This window comes from Camelina sativa, chromosome 16, assembly GCF_030686135.1.
Source record: "Camelina sativa cultivar CO46 ecotype springtype chromosome 16, ASM3068613v1".
Taxonomy (NCBI): domain Eukaryota; kingdom Viridiplantae; phylum Streptophyta; class Magnoliopsida; order Brassicales; family Brassicaceae; genus Camelina; species Camelina sativa.
In genome coordinates, this window is record NC_141895.1 from 5,237,499 (window position 1) to 5,254,992 (window position 17,494).

Here is a 17,494-nt window from a genome sequence, read left to right on the forward strand (position 1 = left end):
TTTTCATGGTTGAGAAAAACCCTCAAATACCGATGACTTTCTCATTTGCAATATTTTTATTCATTCTAAAAGATCTATTAATTTTTATACCAACTTTATCATAAATGAATTTGGCCAACGAGTAATTAGAAGCTTTTTGAACCTCTCCAAAGGTGCTTTGATGCATTATGAGTTGAAAGAGCTGGTGCATTCTGGTCAGAATGATATTTTTCTTTCAAATCTGGAACACCAAACATATATTCAGAAAATATGTATATATATATATATATCAAAATAATAATTATAATAGTAATTATATTTAATCTTAAATTTTAATTTTACATTAATGATGAAAACCTGACAACAACAACATTAGTGATGCTGAACATGTTGGTTTCCCTGATTGATCCATTAAATACAGTGTCCCAGCACGATCAAGTATAAACAACGACTCTATACGTTAACTGTTCAGAAGACAAAAGAAAATCAAAGGTTATTGAGAAACTCTACACATTATATATAGAAATGTCAACATTCAGTCAATTTTGCTTAAAGCTAAATCGAAATTGAACCTAGAAACAAAGCAGCCCTTAAAGAATTGTTTCAATCAATTACACACTATAAAGAATCAATAAATTAATATTCTTTGTTTTCAAACTTTAAACACAGAATTTAGGTGAAGTTTCAGTCTCTTAGAATACTTGTGTGAATGAGCTGAGTCTAGCCACCAAAATTTACCAAACCTACTCAATGCTCCATGACATTTCAAAGCTAACAATACCTAAAACTGTCACCAGAACCACATATATAACAAGTGATAGGAGACACTCACGGATAGTGCAAGAGTGATCTGCCTGCGGGTCGATGCACATAAAGCTGTTGCTGCTGCTCTTTAGGAAATCCCAATACCTCAGCAGTGTCGGCAAAGCTGCAAAGAGACGTCCATGGCGATGATAAAAATATAAAAACTAATACATGGCCGATGACTTTTTCATTTGCAATATTTTTATTCATTATAAAAGATCTATTAATTTTTATACTAACTTTATCATGAATGAATTTGACCAACGAAAAATTAGAAGCCTTTTGAACCTCTCCAAGGTGCTTTGATGCATTATGAGTTGAAAGAGCTGATGCATTCTGCTCGGAATGATCTTTTGCTTTCAAATCTAAAACACCAAACATATATTATATATATATATATATATCAAAATAATTATTATAATAGTAATTATATTTAATCTAAAATGTTACTTTTATATTTACCATAGGTATTTTAGTTATTATATATGGTAATAAAAATAACAAATTATATATGTTAAATGATATGGTTGTAGCCTAATAATAATATGAAGAATTCGATAAAGTTAAAGGAAAAAAAAAATAAAAAAGACATAAATAGTAATGGTGTTGACTGTAGATTAGTATTTTCTAATTTAATTGCTTTATACAAATGACATATAATTAAAATATCCTATAACTGTAACATGGATCCGCCAGTATTGATAACAATCACAAAAAATGCATCTAATCTAAACATATGCAAAATTACTTTTATTGCATATGAATTTTTGGACTTTTTCAGAACCTCAAGTTTGCTGCTTGATAGTAAATTACTCAAAATTTTGAACAAATTGTTTATTAGTGTGACTGGAACAAAACACGCTCACAAGCAATACGACATCGTCTGCTTCTTATTTTATTTTATTTATGTATTTTATTTTTATCAATATGATGTCGGTTTACGAAAGGGTTTATTCCTTGTTTACGACGTAAGTTTTTTTTTTAATCTTTTATTCTTCTTTTCGATCTTGGGGAAAAAAATCATCACTCCTTTTGGGTTTCGTTATGTTGGTGTTGTAAGAAATGGAATCCTTGGTTGTGCTTCTCGATTAATCCAGGTTCGTATTGCTTACCAGGTTTGATATCCTTGTCGATATCTTCTCGGCTCTGCGTCTCAGTTCCAATTTGTCAGATTTTATTTGAATTGAGTTTTCTTCGTACCCGTTTCTGGTTTTGTGAAGTGTTTTCTTCATAGTTTTTTTGTTTTCTTCTAATTTGCCCTTTAGTGAAAGAGTAAATGTGATTGATTCTCGTAGTAATACCGAGATTTTTCTGTGTGAGTTCCGATTTTGGTTTCTAGGTGTTTGCCAATCTGGTTTACTGATTGGATTTGAAATCTTCGAGTTCTAATACAAATACGTGTTTTCTTTTTTTTTTTACACACCAATTTTAAGCAATCACTGAAAACGCAAGAGCTATGTATTTTGGAAGCTTTCAATTTAACAAACCAAGGATTAACAAACTCACTTTAAATTTATTAGAAAATAAGTCTTACAAGGTTTCTCCTTAACTCTATTTTCTAACTCACTCAAGTTCTTAGATCACAACTTTGATCTAAGAAAACTTTTTCCTCTCTTTGAATCTTCAAGCTATTCTTTCTCTAAGCTTAAGATTCAATTACAAGAATTGCTCAATCTATGAAGTGCTGATCTTCCTCAAAACCCAGCCTCCCCTATTTATACTAATTGGTCTTAACCACACAATAGGCTAATTCCCAAATCTAGTCAAACTAGAAACTGTTAATTTTTTCTTTCTTTATACTTTAGGAAATTAACAATTTTTGTAAAACTTCTTTTAATCTTTATAATAAGAAAGTATTTACTCTTCTAGAACCTTCTCCTTGCTTCAAAAACGTTCGCTTGACCGCCTTAAATGATTTCCTTCTTGAAGTTAAACCTGCTGATCTAACTCTTGAACTACCTTTGTTTTAGGACATCACTTATGTCAACAAATGCATCTTCAATCTCCCCCTTTTTAACCTTATGCTTCTTCAAGCATACATGATCAATGATTCCAGCAATTTAAACTTCACTCATAAACATCAGTCTGATTGACAAACTTTATCTAACGAAAATTTCCCAAAAAAAAACAAACAACCAGACTGCAAAGTGTCTTAGAGTTTCAAACGAACAAAACACTGAAAAGAACAAGAGCATTCTGATCCAAAAAGAACAAGAACATTCTGACTTGAAACTCCCCCGTAAAATGACAACATTCTGATTTGATGCTCCCCCGTAAAATGATACTCCCCCATAAATTTATTCTTCTCCCCCTGCTTGAAGAATATACAAGTTAAAAACCAATCAAAGCATTTTGGACATGGGATGATTCTGAGTCAAACGATACACCACTCCAAAAAGACTCTGTAGCACTCGAGCTGTATCAATAAGGGCTCCATAGACTAACTCCGGATCATTCTGATCTATTAATGGCATACGAATGCTCCCAAGCTGAACATCAATATAGTTCTGACCAGGAGATGCAGCAGGAGGTGGTTCAGACGATACAGGTGGAACGTAAAAACTGGGACAATCAGGGAACTTATCTGCATAAGCTTTTCCAGTACGAACATCCTTCTGATAAGCCACAGGTTTGACAAGAACATCCATATCAGCAATTTCTAACCGGTCTTGATGCATAAGAACCTTAAAAATAGTTCTAGGAGAAACCAACCAGCGAGAATCACACTTTTGAATTGCAGACAAATCGATCACTTGATCATACACCATTCTGCCGAAATCAAAACGAATCCCTTTGAAAATCTTGTACACAAGTCTGGCTCGGTTTTCAGACACATGATTCCGGTGAGATGATGGTATCCAATTGTAGCTGGATATGGTGAACAAAGCTCCAAAAGCAGCTGGCAAGTCCCTGGGATTCAAATCCTGCCACTTGATGTTATCTTCTCCACTCAAGGTATCAGCAATCTTCTCAAGACTAAGTAAGTCCACAGCTGCATCAGCTTGTTTCTCTTCTTCAGACAAAGGTGACTGATTAAAAACTTGGTTAATGACATCCGGAGAAAAAACATAAGTGTGACCACAAAACAATACCTCGACACCATCAGCTGGAACTTTTTCAGGTAAATTGGCATAAAATTCAGCAATAACCTCCTTCACAATAGACGCCAAACCTTCAACACTATCCGGAATACCCATTCTCTTAATTAAATCAAGATATCCCCATTCATCTTTAGCATCAAGATCTACAAGACGTTCCTTGGTAATATTCCTATAGCTAAAAGATTTATACCTTGTTTGAGCCGAAACTGAAGCTAACACCTTAGGATCAAATTTTGAGTTTGATTTCATGCGAGTGGAACTTGTTTCCCCTGTTTTTCTTGTTTTCTTAGGTGGTGCAAGACCAAGGTTTTTGTGCACTCGCTTTTTCCTAGCCATTCGCTCAAATTGCTCTTGAACCGAGACTCCAGTAGAATCAATTTCGTCACCCGAAAGCTCTGGTTCTTTCCCTTTTGAGATTTGTGAACTTGATCAGTCGAACTCCCAACCGCTGGTTCATCTGACTCCGTTTCTTTGGATTCTCCCAGATCTATATCACATGCAATTCCAAACGATCCGTCATTCTAGCCTTGGGTCTTCTCTGCCGAAGAATCTTTCGAGTATGGTACCAAACTCAATGCATGCGCAACTTCATCAATCTCCTCATCAACAATCAATGGTCGATTTTTGTCATAACCAGAATGAATCTCAGATTTGTTTCTTCTGGAAATCGGTCCTCTGCGAGTTGCTCTTACCATGACTTCGACTCTCTCAAATCTACTTCTCTCAAATCTCCAACTCTTTCTACTCGAGTTCGTTCCCTTTTTTTTTTCCGAGACTCTTCTTCTTCTTCTTAAACAAAACACATATTTAATATAAAACAAAACCCCCTTTTTTTAATAACATACGGCCCAAGCCCATAACTTTGCAAACCAAAACACACAACTAATCCATGTTTTAACACATCCTTCGTCAACACCTGAATCAGTTTCTGTACCACAACGGTACAATCAGGTCTGACACACACCAATGAGATTCCTCAGCATTAAAAATCTCTGAAAATCTAGTGCTTTAGTAAACAAATCAGCCAACTGCATCTCTGTAGACATATGATCAATCTGAACCTGCTTGTTTTCCACAAGCTCTCTAATAAAATGATGTCTCACATCAATGTGTTTTGTTCTTGAGTGTTGCACATGATTTTTTGATAGATCAATAACACTTTTGTTATCACACAAGATTTGTAGAATTCCTGAATCTATACCATAATCTGCAAACATTTGCTTCATCCAAAGTAATTGAGTACAACAACTTCCCATAGCAATGTATTCTGATTCAGCTGTTGATAATGATGCAGAATTCTGTTTCTTACTTAACCAAGAGATTAAGTTAATCCCCAAAAAGAAACAACCCCCACTTGTACTCTTTCGATCATCCATGCTTCCAGCGTAATCTACATCACAGTATCCTACTAAACTAGAATTTGATCCTTTTGACATCCAAAGACCAAGATCAAGTGTACCTTTGACATATTTAATGATTCTCTTCACAACTTCTAAGTGAGATTGCTTAGGATTTGCTTGATATCTTGCACAAACTCCTACACTAAAGCATAAATCAGGTCTGCTTGCTGTTACATAGAGCAGACTACCGATCAGACCTCTATATAAAGTAATATCAACAGCTTGACCTTTCTTATCTTTTGATAATTTCTTCGACGTACTCATAGGAGTTACTGCTTCTTTGCATTTTTCTAGCTTAAACTTTGTCAGTAGCTTCCTTGCACAAGTACTTTGTGATACAAATATTCCTTCATCTGTTTGAGTGATCTGCAAACCTAGAAAATACTTTAACTCACCAACCAAGCTCATTTCAAACTCTTGAGACATATTCTCCACAAATTTGTTCACCAAGTCTTCTGATGTGCTACCAAAGATGATATCATCCACATAGATCTGAACAACCATGATATTCTGCTCTAAGGTTAATACAAACAAAGTCTTGTCCACATTACCTCGTTCATAGCCTTGCTGAAGCAGAAAATTAGTCAGCCTTTCATACCAAGCCCTTGGAGCTTGTTTTAAACCATACAAAGCTTTCTTTAGACTATAAACATAAGTAGGATTCACTGGGTCTTCAAATCCTTTAGGCTGCTCTACATATACCTCCTCTTGCAAGATCCCATTTAAGAAAGCACTCTTAACATCCATTTGGAATACTTTAAAATTCAATATGCAAGCCATTCCCAAGAAAAACCGTATTGACTCAAGTCTCGCTACTGGAGCAAAAGTTTCTTCAAAATCAATCCCTTCTATTTGTGTGTACCCTTGAGCCACCAGTCTTGCTTTGTTTCGAACCACTATTCCATTTTCATCAGTTTTGTTCTTGAATATCCATTTAGTTCCAATTACATTTGTATTGGAAGGTCGAGGAACCAATTCCCACACTTCATTCCGTTCAAACTGCTCCAATTCTTCCTCCATTGCTATAATCCATGAATTATCACTAAGAGCCTCAACATGATTTTTTGGTTCAAAGAAAGAGACAAAACACTCATACTGAACTTTTTCCCAACTTGCAAAAGTTGCTTTCCATCTTCTTGAAATCAATCTTAACACCTCTAGTTCTCATACCATCTTTTAGGTCTCCTATAATATCAGAAGCTGAGTGATTCTTATGAACTTGCACTAATGATTCTTGACTTGTTTATGCTTTTACTTCAGTTACAACCCCAGATTCTGATTCCTTTGATTAACTGACCTCAGGCTCCTCTGTATCACTGTCAGATTCACATCCTTTCCATTGATTGAAAGAATAATCATCAAAGACCACATTGACAGATTCTACTATTGTGCCTACCCGTTTGTTGTAAATTCTGAAAGCTGTACTACTTTCTGAATAATCCAGAAAAAATCCTTCATCACTCCTAGAATCAAACTTTCCAAGATAATCCTTATCATTCAGGATATAGCACTTGCATCCAAAAACATGAAAGTAGCTCAAATTTGGAATTTTTCCCTTCCACAGCTCATAAGGTGTCTTGGTTGAATTCTTCCTCACATAAACTCGATTTATAATGTAACAAGCAGTATTCAAAGCCTCCACCCAAAATTTTTGTGAAACATGATTACCATGAATCATTGCTCGTGCCATCTCTTGCAAAGTTCTATTCTTTCTCTCTACTACTCCGTTTTGCTGAGGTGTCCGTGGAGCAGAAAACTGATGCACAGTACCATGATTCGCACATAACACTTTCATTGTTTCATTTTGAAACTCACCACCATGATCACTACGAATCTTCTTGATTCCTCCTTTCTCGTTAATCAGTTGCAATGCCCAAATTCTAAAGCTCTCAACTGTGTCTGATTTTTCTAGAATAAACCTAACCCATGTATATCTTGAGAAGTCATCTACTAGCACAAATGCATATTTTTTCCCAGCTATACTCTCTGTTTGCATTGGCCCCATTAAATCCATATGAACCAGATCTAAGACTTCTTTTGATTGTATATCAGGAACCTTTTTGTGTTGAATTTTTACTTGCTTACATTGATTACATGGACCACACACCATTCGATCGACACCTTTAATGTGTGGAACTCCTCGAACTATCTCATTGTTGACTAGTGTTGTTAAATTTCTGACATTCATATGTCCGAGTCTTTGATGCCATAGGTTTAGATCATCTCGTGCTGAATAACACACATCTAAGTTGTTATCCCACATATAGCAATTGTTCTCAGATCGTAGTCCTCTTAGTACAACAGTCTTCTCTTCATTCACAGCTTTGCAGTCCACTTTGGTAAATGAAACCGTTAATCCTTCGTCACATAGTTGACTTACACTTATCAAATTTGCTTTCAAACCTTGAACTAAGTAGACATTCATCAGTTTTGGTAAAGTATTGTCATCTGTTCTTCCTTTTCCTTGAATATCTCCATGACCTCCATCTCCAAAAGTGACCTTACCGCCTCTAATTCTTCTGAAATCTTGTAAGTAATTCTAAGTACCAGTCATATGACGTGAGCAACCACTATCAAAATACCAAGGACTGTCTTTGTCAGGTTCTTCTGTAATTAATGCCATGCTGCACCTTAAATTAATCTCCGGAGTATGCTTTGCAACTTCTCTTGACACAGTTTGATATAAGTCAGTTTTTTTCACCCATATCTGATTACGAATTCTATTTCAGAAGAATTTTCCTTGTTGTTTAAGCCTTTCAATCCTTTCCCAGAATTTGTAACAGAAATACCTGATGTGCCCATGCTTTCCACAATAATGACATCCTCTTCTTTCTTTTTGAAAATTTGTTATTGTTTCTGTACTTTGAATGTTCAGCCCACCTGACACAAATTTGGTTTGTCCTGTACTACTTGCTGTTTGATCATTAAATCCCAAGCCTCTATGAGTCTTTTCTGTCCTTCCATAGCTTAGAATCTCATCCAATTGCTTGGTTCCTGCAAACATGTGTATCTTCTTGTACTGGTGTACGAGCTCTGTTTGTAGCTTCTCTGATTTTTCTTTTTGTGCATTTAATTTACTTCCCAGTTCTTCACAACGCTTGACCAGGTAAGTTTTTCTTTAATCAAAGCCACACTACCTTGGCTAAGTTTCCTTTCTGTTACTAACTCTTCCTGAAGAGTTTTGACTAAAGTTGTAAGACGAAGCTGCTCCTTTACTAGTTCCTGATTCTCTTTAGCGATACTAACAAGTGCATTTCGAACATCATTATAACTTTCCTCTAACTCCTCCTCAGGTTCTTCTTCTGAATCAGAATCTTCTTCTTCGTCTATAAATTCAGTGATACCAAGATATGCAACAAAATTTAGAATCTCTTCTTCACTCTCTTCCCCGATATCTTCTTCTAGACTGATCAAAGACTTTTTCTTTTGACCAACACACTCTTCTTGATTGTGTCCTAAACCCTTACATATCGAGCACTTATTTTCACGTCTCCTAACTGTAGGACATTCTCGGGCAAAGTGTCCAAAGCCTTTGCATTCGTGACATTGCATCTCTGATTTTCTTGAGAATTTTCCTTCTTCAGCTTTCTTGTATGGTGTAAATTTCTTCTGACTTTGTCCTTGTTCTACCCTTTTTAAAACCCTATCAAACCGACGAACCAGCAAACTAACTGGATCCTCACCTTCAACCTTATCCTTTTTTTCACATGCCACCAAAGCTATGCCTTTAGTATTCTTGACTCCTCCCAACTCTAACTCATGAGCCTGTAGCATCCCTACTACTTCTCCAAAGCTCATGTCCTCAACCTTATTTGACACACATAGAGCAGTTTTGAAAGCCAAAAATTTAGTTGGTAGACAACGAAGAAATTTTTTAACCAATTTTTGATCTTTGTATTTCTTTCCCAAGGTTACAGCTTCTTGAGCCAAGGTGCTGATCTTAGAGCTGAAGTCCGATATAGATTCATGTTCATCCATTCTCAAATTCTCAAAACGAGAAGCTAACATGTCTTTCCTAGAACTCTGAACTTTTGTCGTTCCTTCGTAATGGATCTGAAGAGTATCCCACGCTTCTTTTGCTGTCTCACACCCCTGAATCAACTCGAATTGCTTCCTTCCAACACAACAGTGAATTTCCGTGAGAGCTCGTGAATTATATTTGGATTTTTTAAGTTCATCATCAGTCCAATCTTCCTCTGGTTTAATAACCTTCTTTCCGTCTTCATCCTTGATTGTTGGTTCTTCCCACTTCTCGAGGACAGTCTTCCAGGCAAGTCGATCTATTCCACCGATTATAGATTTCATCCTTGATTTCCAGAAACCATAATTCCCATCATCTAGAATAACCTTGTTGCTGAGAAGATCACCGTAGCCCTCCATCTTTCCCACAGGATCTCACCCGTAATAAATCCTTACAAGTGGAAGCTCTGATACCAATTGAAAACGCAAGAGCTATGTATTTTGGAAGCTTTCAATTTAACAAACCAAGGATTAACAAACTCACTTTAGTTTTATTAGAAAATAAGTCTTACAAGGTTTCTCCTTAACTCTATTTTCTAACTCACTCAAGTTCTTAGATCACAACTTTGATCTAAGAAAACGTTTTCCTCTCTTTGAATCTTCAAGCTATTCTTTCTCTAAGCTTAAGATTCAATTAAAAGAATTGATCGATCTATGAAGTGCTGATCTTCCTCAAGACCCAGCCTCCCCTATTTATACTAATTGGTCTTAACCACACAATAGACTAATTACCAAATCTAGTCAAACTAGAAATTGTTAATTTCCTTTTTCTTTATATTTTAGGAAATTAACAATCTTTGTAAAATTTCCTTTAATCTTTATAATAAGAAAGTCTTTACTCTTTTAAAACCTTCTCCTTGCTTCACAAACATTCACTTGACCGCCTTAAATGATTTCCTTCTTGAAGTTAAACCTGCTGATCTAACTCTTGAACTACCTTTGTTTTAGGACATCACCTATGTCAACAAATGCATCTTCAATCACAACATAGGAATGGTTGCGTCCACTTTGGTAAATACACTTTCCATTCTTTAATCTTTATTGCTTGCTAAGTGTCATTCTACTTTTACCTTTACTATTAGTCCATAAGAAAACGTAGAGCATGATTCTCAAGTTTCGGAGCAGTTCATTCTCACAAACTTCAGCCTTTATATATAAATCTCAAGAAAAATAACGACTAAGCACACCAACAAAAATAAAATAAAATAACGAATAAGCACGCAGAGATAGTGGAACCATGAAACTGCTACTCTGTATTGTTTTGTCTCTTAAACAAAAACTGAATTTTACAGGCATAATTGGAAGAGATGAATGAGAAAGAAGGTCAAGAGATTGAAGATGCAAAGAACACAGTCGCGGACGTCCAGAAGCAGTTTCACACCGAAGAAATAATGATGCCTGATTTTAGCAGTTTTCAGACAATTGAATATGTTTCTCTTTGTATTTTTAATTTTAAAACCTCTCTACAAAGGATATAGAAGATAGTGTTGCTACCTCTTACTCTTCTAGGCTTTAACTAATTTCACCCTTTACCTCAGTTGTAATCACCATCTCTGATCTGACAAGTCCTGAAAATTTATCTCGCGGAGACTCTCCTATGGAAGGTACAAACATTACTGCCTCGAAGCTACTGCTGTGGTTCTAGCTTCTGCAGCAGCAGAAGCCACTGCTGTGGTTCTATCTTTCAACCCGGAACTTAAGAACCTCTGGTGAACTCATTGGATTTGCAGCTATACGTTAATGCAATCACCACAAAATTAAACAACAAAGAGAGAAACATCTGATACCAGGCTCTGAGATTGTCTATATAAGTTGTCTTAACATCTTTCTAAAAACAAAATATTTTAGAATTTGTCAGTAGTTCTATCTTTGCTACAACCGAACTTAATCACCTGGTGAACTCATTGGATCTGCACCTATATGTACGGCGATGCAATCACCACAGCTTTAAGTTATTTAATTACCACTTGTGACCACAAATTGCATCAAGGAAATTCATAGTAATGAGATGTTAGAATTGCGGAAGTAGAATTGCAGAGAAAGAGAGTAAACAAAGAACAGAATAGAATACTAAGATTATATCATCTCAAATGTAAATTACAAGCCATATATAGAGACTGCTACTACACATGTAGCCGTTGCTAGAAATTAAGAATGAAAGACACAGAACATGGACTTGTTACAGAACCTTTATATTGAGAGCGACTTGTGTTGCCTTGTTTGACTCGTTGAGCTCGTTCACCAAGACAACATGTGACTTCTCTATATGACACCCTGCAATCACCATCATCTAGATCCTTCTATTCCAATGTGTCTCGATACTTATAGGGCCTCTGTTTCACCACATTCTTATACGGATTACATGCCATTAGTGATTGGTATGGACAGTCGTACGAACATGAGATTACTTGTCATTGATCTCACATCCTTGATCAATAATCCCTCTCAAATTTAGCCTAAGTGATGGCTAAACTTGGAGCTCCGTGACATATCACCTCATTAAAAACCTTGATATAGAAAACCTTGTAGGACAAAACTATATCGAGGGAAAAAGAGTGTGATTTTCACGAAGAGAGGATTTCTGATCAGGGACGAGTAAGGTCTACAAGTCCAAGTTTGCCATAGATATTGAACAAACCTTGAGACTTGCAGCTTTAGTAAAGATATCAGCTAATTGATCTTCACTTGGAGTGTAGCAGGGCAGAGTGACTCCTTCCTCAATATTTTCTCGAACTTTGTGGCAGTCTAGCTCGATGTGCTTGGTTCTCTCATGAAACACAGAGTTGGTTGCAATATGGATAGCTGCTTGATTGTCACAATGCATAGTAATAGGAGCGGAAGTCGTGATGCCTAAGTCTTCGAGTAGTGCCTTTAGCCATGTGAGCTCGGTTGTAAGCTTCTTCATTGCTCGGTATTCCGACTCTGCACTTGACATTGAGACCACCTTTTGTTTCTTTGTCTTCCACGTAACTAGATTACCTCCTATGAAAGTGCAGTAGCATGTAACAGATCTTCTATCCGTCTTATCACCACCCCAATCAGCGTCACAATAGCCCACAAGTTTGGTGTTGTCGTTCTTTCCCATCCAAATGCCTTGTCTAGGGCTTTCTTTAAGATAGTGAAGGATTCTCTCCAAAAGACTCCAATGATATTTTGTAGGGGCTTTCATATATTGACTCACCTGGTTCACCGCATAGCAAAGATCAGGTCTTGTCAGAGTCAAATATATTAGCTTACCTACAAGTCGTCGGTAGCGAGAGGGATCTTCATATGGTGGATCTTTCCTCTCATCCTTTCGTTCAACTTGGTATCCATCAGGTAGTGGTCTGTCTACCGGCTTACCTCCTAGTTTTCCTGTCTCATATAACAAGTCAAGGGTATACTTTCTTTGTGATAGAAATAGACCCTCCAGAGATCTACATACTTCAATTCAAAGGAAATATTTAAGTTCTCCAAGGTCTTTTATATCAAAAACAGATTTAAGATGATTCTTAACCTCCTTAATACCTTCTTTGTTGTTTCTAGAGATGATTAAATCATCAACATAAATAAGAACAACAACAATACCTTCGACGCTTTGGAGAGTAAACAGAGTATTATCCATGTGAGACTTCTTAAATCCATGATTTAAGAGTGTAGTGCTTAGCTTGTGATACCAAGCTCTAGGTGATTGCTTGAGACCATATATAGCTTTTCTCAGTCGTAACACCTTGCCAGGAGCGATGGTGCCTTCAAGACCTGGTGGAGGTGTCATGTAGACCTCTTCTTCTAGTTCTCCTTGTAAGAAGGCATTCTTGACATCCATCTGCCATAGCTCCCAAGATAGATTCGTAGCTAGAGATAACACAACTCTTACAGTGTGGAGTTTGGCTACTGGTGCAAATGTTTCCTTGTAGTCTTGCCCATATGTTTGTGTGAACCCACGTGCCACAAGTCGAGCCTTATATCTTTCAATATCTCCATTGCTCAGATATTTGATGGTGAAAACCCATTTAGAGCTTACTGTCCTCTTTCCTGGTGGAAGATCAGCTTCGTCCCATGTATGGTTGCGTTTCATGGCTCCCCCTTCATCGTCTACTGCATTTAACCATTCTTTGCTTTCTTTAGCTTCCTCGTAAGTGTTTGGGATGCTATGTTCCTCTATTTTGTTAACGAATGCTTGATGATCAGCTGGTAGTCGTGCGAGTGAACATACTGCTTGGATTGGATGAGCAACGACTTGGTTGTTATAGTAAAAATCTTTATCTCTCCAAGTGTACATAGGTAGTCTCGTACGAGCACAACGTCTTAATGGTTGGTGAGTCGTATCCACCTCTTCTGTTGGTACTGGTGGATTCATATTCTCCCCCTCTGACTCACTGACCGTTAAGTCGAGCAGAGCTGCAGTTGGTGAGTCTCTGTCAAGGTTTCCTCTACGTTTTCAGGAGCTATATCGCCTTGTATCTGCAGTAATGTTTCAGTTCTTGACTGAGCTCTAAGATGATCAAGAAGAAACTTGAGACTAGCCGATCTATTAGTTGGTTTTGCCAAGTTTTCCAAATCACTCCAGTCCCTTCTCTCAAAGTAGCCTTGGTTTTCCAGAAACTTAACATCCCTTGAAATAAATATACGGTTGTTGGCAGGATCAAAGCATTTGTATCCCTTCTGCGTAGTTGAGTAGCCAAGGAACATGCACTTGGTGCTCTTAGCATCCAATTTGTTTCGCAGTTCTCTTGGTATAAACACAAAGCAAACACAACCGAATACTTTTAGGTGATCAATAGGTGGTTTTACCGTATTTAATACCTCGAACGGTGACACATCGCCTAACACTTTTGTTGAGATTCGGTTGATGAGATAGCATGTTGTCATCACTGCATCTCCCCAATATCTTTTAGGAACATTAGTGTGAAACATCATTGAGCGTGCGACCTCCATTAAGTGCTTGTTCTTCCTCTCTGCAACTCCATTTTGTTGCAGAGTGTACGGACAACTTGTTTGGTGCACAATGTCGTGTTTGGATAGGTGTTCTTTGAACAGAGTACTTGTATATTAGCCTCCATTATATGTTCTAAATACTTTGATCTTAGAGTTAAATTGGTTAGATACATAATTTTGAAAGTTTATGAATGCATCAATCACACAATATTTTGATGGAAGCAAAGTAATCCAAGTATATTTGGATTTCTCATCAATAAACGTCACAAAGTATTTGTTATTTTCCCTAGATATGCAAGGTGATGTCCACACATCTGAATGAACAAGATCAAAGCATTTTTCATAGATAGTAGTAGACTTAGAAAAAACAGTTTTACAATGTTTACCGAGAATACAGGCTTCACATCTAGAATGATCAAACAAAACATTAGGAAGCATTAACTCAAGAGCTCGAGAGTGAGGATGGCCTAATCTAGCGTGCCACATAGCGTTAAAAGAAACATTTAAACAACTAGCAAAGATAGATTTGGAAGCACTTGGTGAGGGGTCATCAAGAATGTAAAGGTCATCTTTGGTACCACCTTCTCCAAGTAATTTTCCAGACTCAATATCCTGAAATTGAACATCATTAGGCCCAAATATTGCATAACAGTTTAGATCAGTTGTTGCCCTTTTAACAGAGAGAAGATTGGAAGTGAACCTAGGCATGTAGAAAGCTTTTGATTCTTTATCAAATAACCTTAAACTACCAATTCCTTGAACCGGAATATTATCACCATTAGCTATTATAACGTTACCTCTAGCCGATTTTATATTGTCAAGTAGGTTCGAGTTACTAATCATGTGGTGTGATGCACCAGAGTCAACAACAAGAGACCTATTTGAACTAGGAGTGAAGAAGGTTTTACCAGAGTCTTGGTTGGCAGCTAGAGATTTGAAGAAGGCTTCCAAGTCTGATTTCTTCACATAATCTCCTGACACCATTCCTTCTCCATTCCTTGATGCACCCGCGTCACTTTGTTCATCTTTAACTCTGGTTATGTTAGCTATAGGCTCCTTGTTGATCACATTGGGTCTTAGATGAGGATGCAAAAACCAACACTTATCTTTGGTGTGGTTCTTACGCTTGCAGTGTTCACATCCTCCCTTTGATCTTCTCTCATCAGGTCGATAGGTTCCTTTGTTTGCCATTGAAAGTTCACCTTTTCCCATAAACAAACCGAGTGAGCCTTGTTCCTTCTGAATGTGTGAGCAGACATCGTCGAGACTAGGTAGTTTGTCTGCCCGAAGGATATGCTTAATGAGGTCATTAAAGGTCCGATTGAGAGTTAGGAGGAGAGCAAAGACCTTATCTTGTTCCCTTCTCTCATTAAGAACCGCAAGATCCATGGTGTTTGGTCTGAGCATCTCAAATTCTGCCCATAGAGACCTAAACTTTCCAAAGTGCTTGTTGAATTGCATATCCTCTTGAGTTAGGTCATTGATAGCTTTCTTAACATCAAAGACTCGAGTAAGATTGGATATGTTGCCAAATACATTCTTCAGTGTCTCCCATAATTCTCTAGCCGTTTCACATTATGAGTAAGCTTCGAGAATGGGAACCTCAAGAGAGTTTTGGAGTATGGAGAGTACAGTCTGGTCTTCTTGAAACCATTTGACTTCTTCTTCGAGCTTAGACTCTTCTTGTCTTCTTTGGTAGTTTCTCTACCATCTTCTTTGGTGACTTTCTTTGGGGCTCTTGTTCCTTCAATATGGCTCCAAAGTCCGCGGCCACATAGTGCGGTTTTGGTGGTCCTTGACCACATGAGATAGTTTCCTCCCTTAAGAACAGTTGGTAACACAAGTGGTTTTGAGTTTTCCATGTTCAAGTAGTATGACTCTTTGAACGGAGTTCTAACCGTAGAGATTGTAGTAGAAACAGGGTAGGAGAGAAATTATACTGAGTGAACAAGTAGAATAGCAAGTACATAAAGAGTAGGTTTAGAGAATCAAGAATCGAAAAACATGCTCTGATACCATGTTAGAATTGCGGAAGTAGAATTGCAGAGAAAGAGAGTAAACAAAGAACATAATAGAATACTAAGATTAGATTATCTCAAATATAAATTACAAGCCATATATAGAGACTGCTACTACACATGTAGCCGTTGCTAGACATTAAGAATGAAAGAGACAGAACATGGACTTGTTACAGAACGTTTATATTGAGAGCGACTTGTGTTGTATTGTTTGACTAGTTGAGCTCGTTCACCAAGACAACATGTGACTTCTCTCTATGACACCCTGAAATCACCATCATCTAGATCCTTCTATTCCAATGTGTCTCTATAATTATAGGGCCTTTGTTCCACCACATTCTTATACGGATTATAGCCCATTAGTGATTGGTACGGACAGTCGTCCGGACAGTCATACAGACAGGAGATTACTTGTGACTGATCTCACATCCTTGATCAATATGAGATACTAAAGAACTTCCACAATATGTACTCTCATAGCAATGACCACAATCAGAAATTCACAAGAAAAAAGATACCTGGTATGAGATATTACTAATGCCTCGATGGCAAGACCGTATGAAATCTCTGCTTTGAAGCTGGCTAACAAAATTTCTCTCATGTTCAATACAAACAAGAACTTCCAAGTTCCATTGTTCCAACACATGCAGTGATACCGAAAGTTACTTATTAAAACCTTAAGTTAATAAATAGACAACACATTTTACAATAATATATATAAGTAAATCAACAGCTAAAATGCAATAGCGCAAGTACAAAATGCCATTTTGTTATTAAAGAACAATCTGGAGAAGCAGAGGCATCAAGGATCCTGCCAATGACCTGAGAAGATCATGTCATGCAATGTTCAAGAATGCTTAACTTATCCTGTCTATCATACACGTACCATAATATTTGTTTTAAATTTTTTCACCACTTAGATATTGTTATATGAGCAAAAAAACGACGAAAGAAGAATTTGCTATATGAATAAACCATATATATAGCTTATTACAAACTGAATACATTTAAGATGTAATTTGATATGTTTAACAAAAGAAAAATTTAATACTATAAAGTTTTCATATTACACTACATTAAAGATATTTAACTACACAATGTTAATATTATATCGATCAATGAAATATCTAATAGAGTGGATGGGTATTTAAAGAGTGTTTTGAAACTCATTTCATTAGCATAGTCACAGGTTCAACCAAAAAATATTCCTTCGCATTTAGACATTTATGAATGAACTTAGAATTCATTTTCATTA

General features: G+C 36.7%; 2 protein-coding genes and 1 long non-coding RNA gene across 3 annotated transcripts; 1 reads left to right on the top strand and 2 right to left on the bottom strand.

Moving 5' to 3' along the window:
• The first annotated feature begins 1,747 nt into the window (after positions 1-1,747).
• Positions 1,748-10,847, top strand: LOC104749914 (uncharacterized). The gene is made up of 3 exons (XR_761501.3): positions 1,748-1,880; positions 10,253-10,315; positions 10,597-10,847. It is a non-coding gene; the product is annotated as an uncharacterized LOC104749914 (long non-coding RNA).
• Positions 8,354-9,751, bottom strand: LOC147925144 (uncharacterized). The gene has a single exon (XM_087490605.1). The coding sequence runs from the start codon at positions 9,662-9,664 to the stop codon at positions 8,354-8,356; it is 1,311 nt and encodes a 436-aa protein (XP_087346731.1). The 5' UTR covers positions 9,665-9,751.
• A 2,822-nt stretch (positions 10,848-13,669) lies between the features above and the next one.
• LOC104753406 (uncharacterized) lies at positions 13,670-16,083 on the bottom strand. The gene is made up of 3 exons (XM_087492501.1): positions 15,854-16,083; positions 14,617-15,782; positions 13,670-14,157 (listed from the first exon to the last, which is right to left on the bottom strand). The coding sequence occupies exons 1-3, from the start codon at positions 16,081-16,083 to the stop codon at positions 13,670-13,672; spliced, it is 1,884 nt and encodes a 627-aa protein (XP_087348627.1).
• Positions 16,084-17,494: the final 1,411 nt, after the last annotated feature.

Bases quoted from the DNA above. Each gene is read 5' to 3' on its own strand.
- LOC147925144 (XM_087490605.1), bottom strand. From the start codon at position 9,664: ATGGAGGGCTACGGTGATCTTCTCAGCAACAAGGTTATTCTAGATGAT.
- LOC104753406 (XM_087492501.1), bottom strand. From the start codon at position 16,083: ATGGAAAACTCAAAACCACTTGTGTTACCAACTGTTCTTAAGGGAGGA. The intron at 15,783-15,853 runs GTACTCTCCATA...TGAAACGGCTAG, and splicing joins GGTTTCAAGAAGACCAGACT to AGAATTATGGGAGACACTGA. The intron at 14,158-14,616 runs GTATTCTCGGTA...GGGGAGATGCAG, and splicing joins TCATTCTAGATGTGAAGCCT to TGATGACAACATGCTATCTC.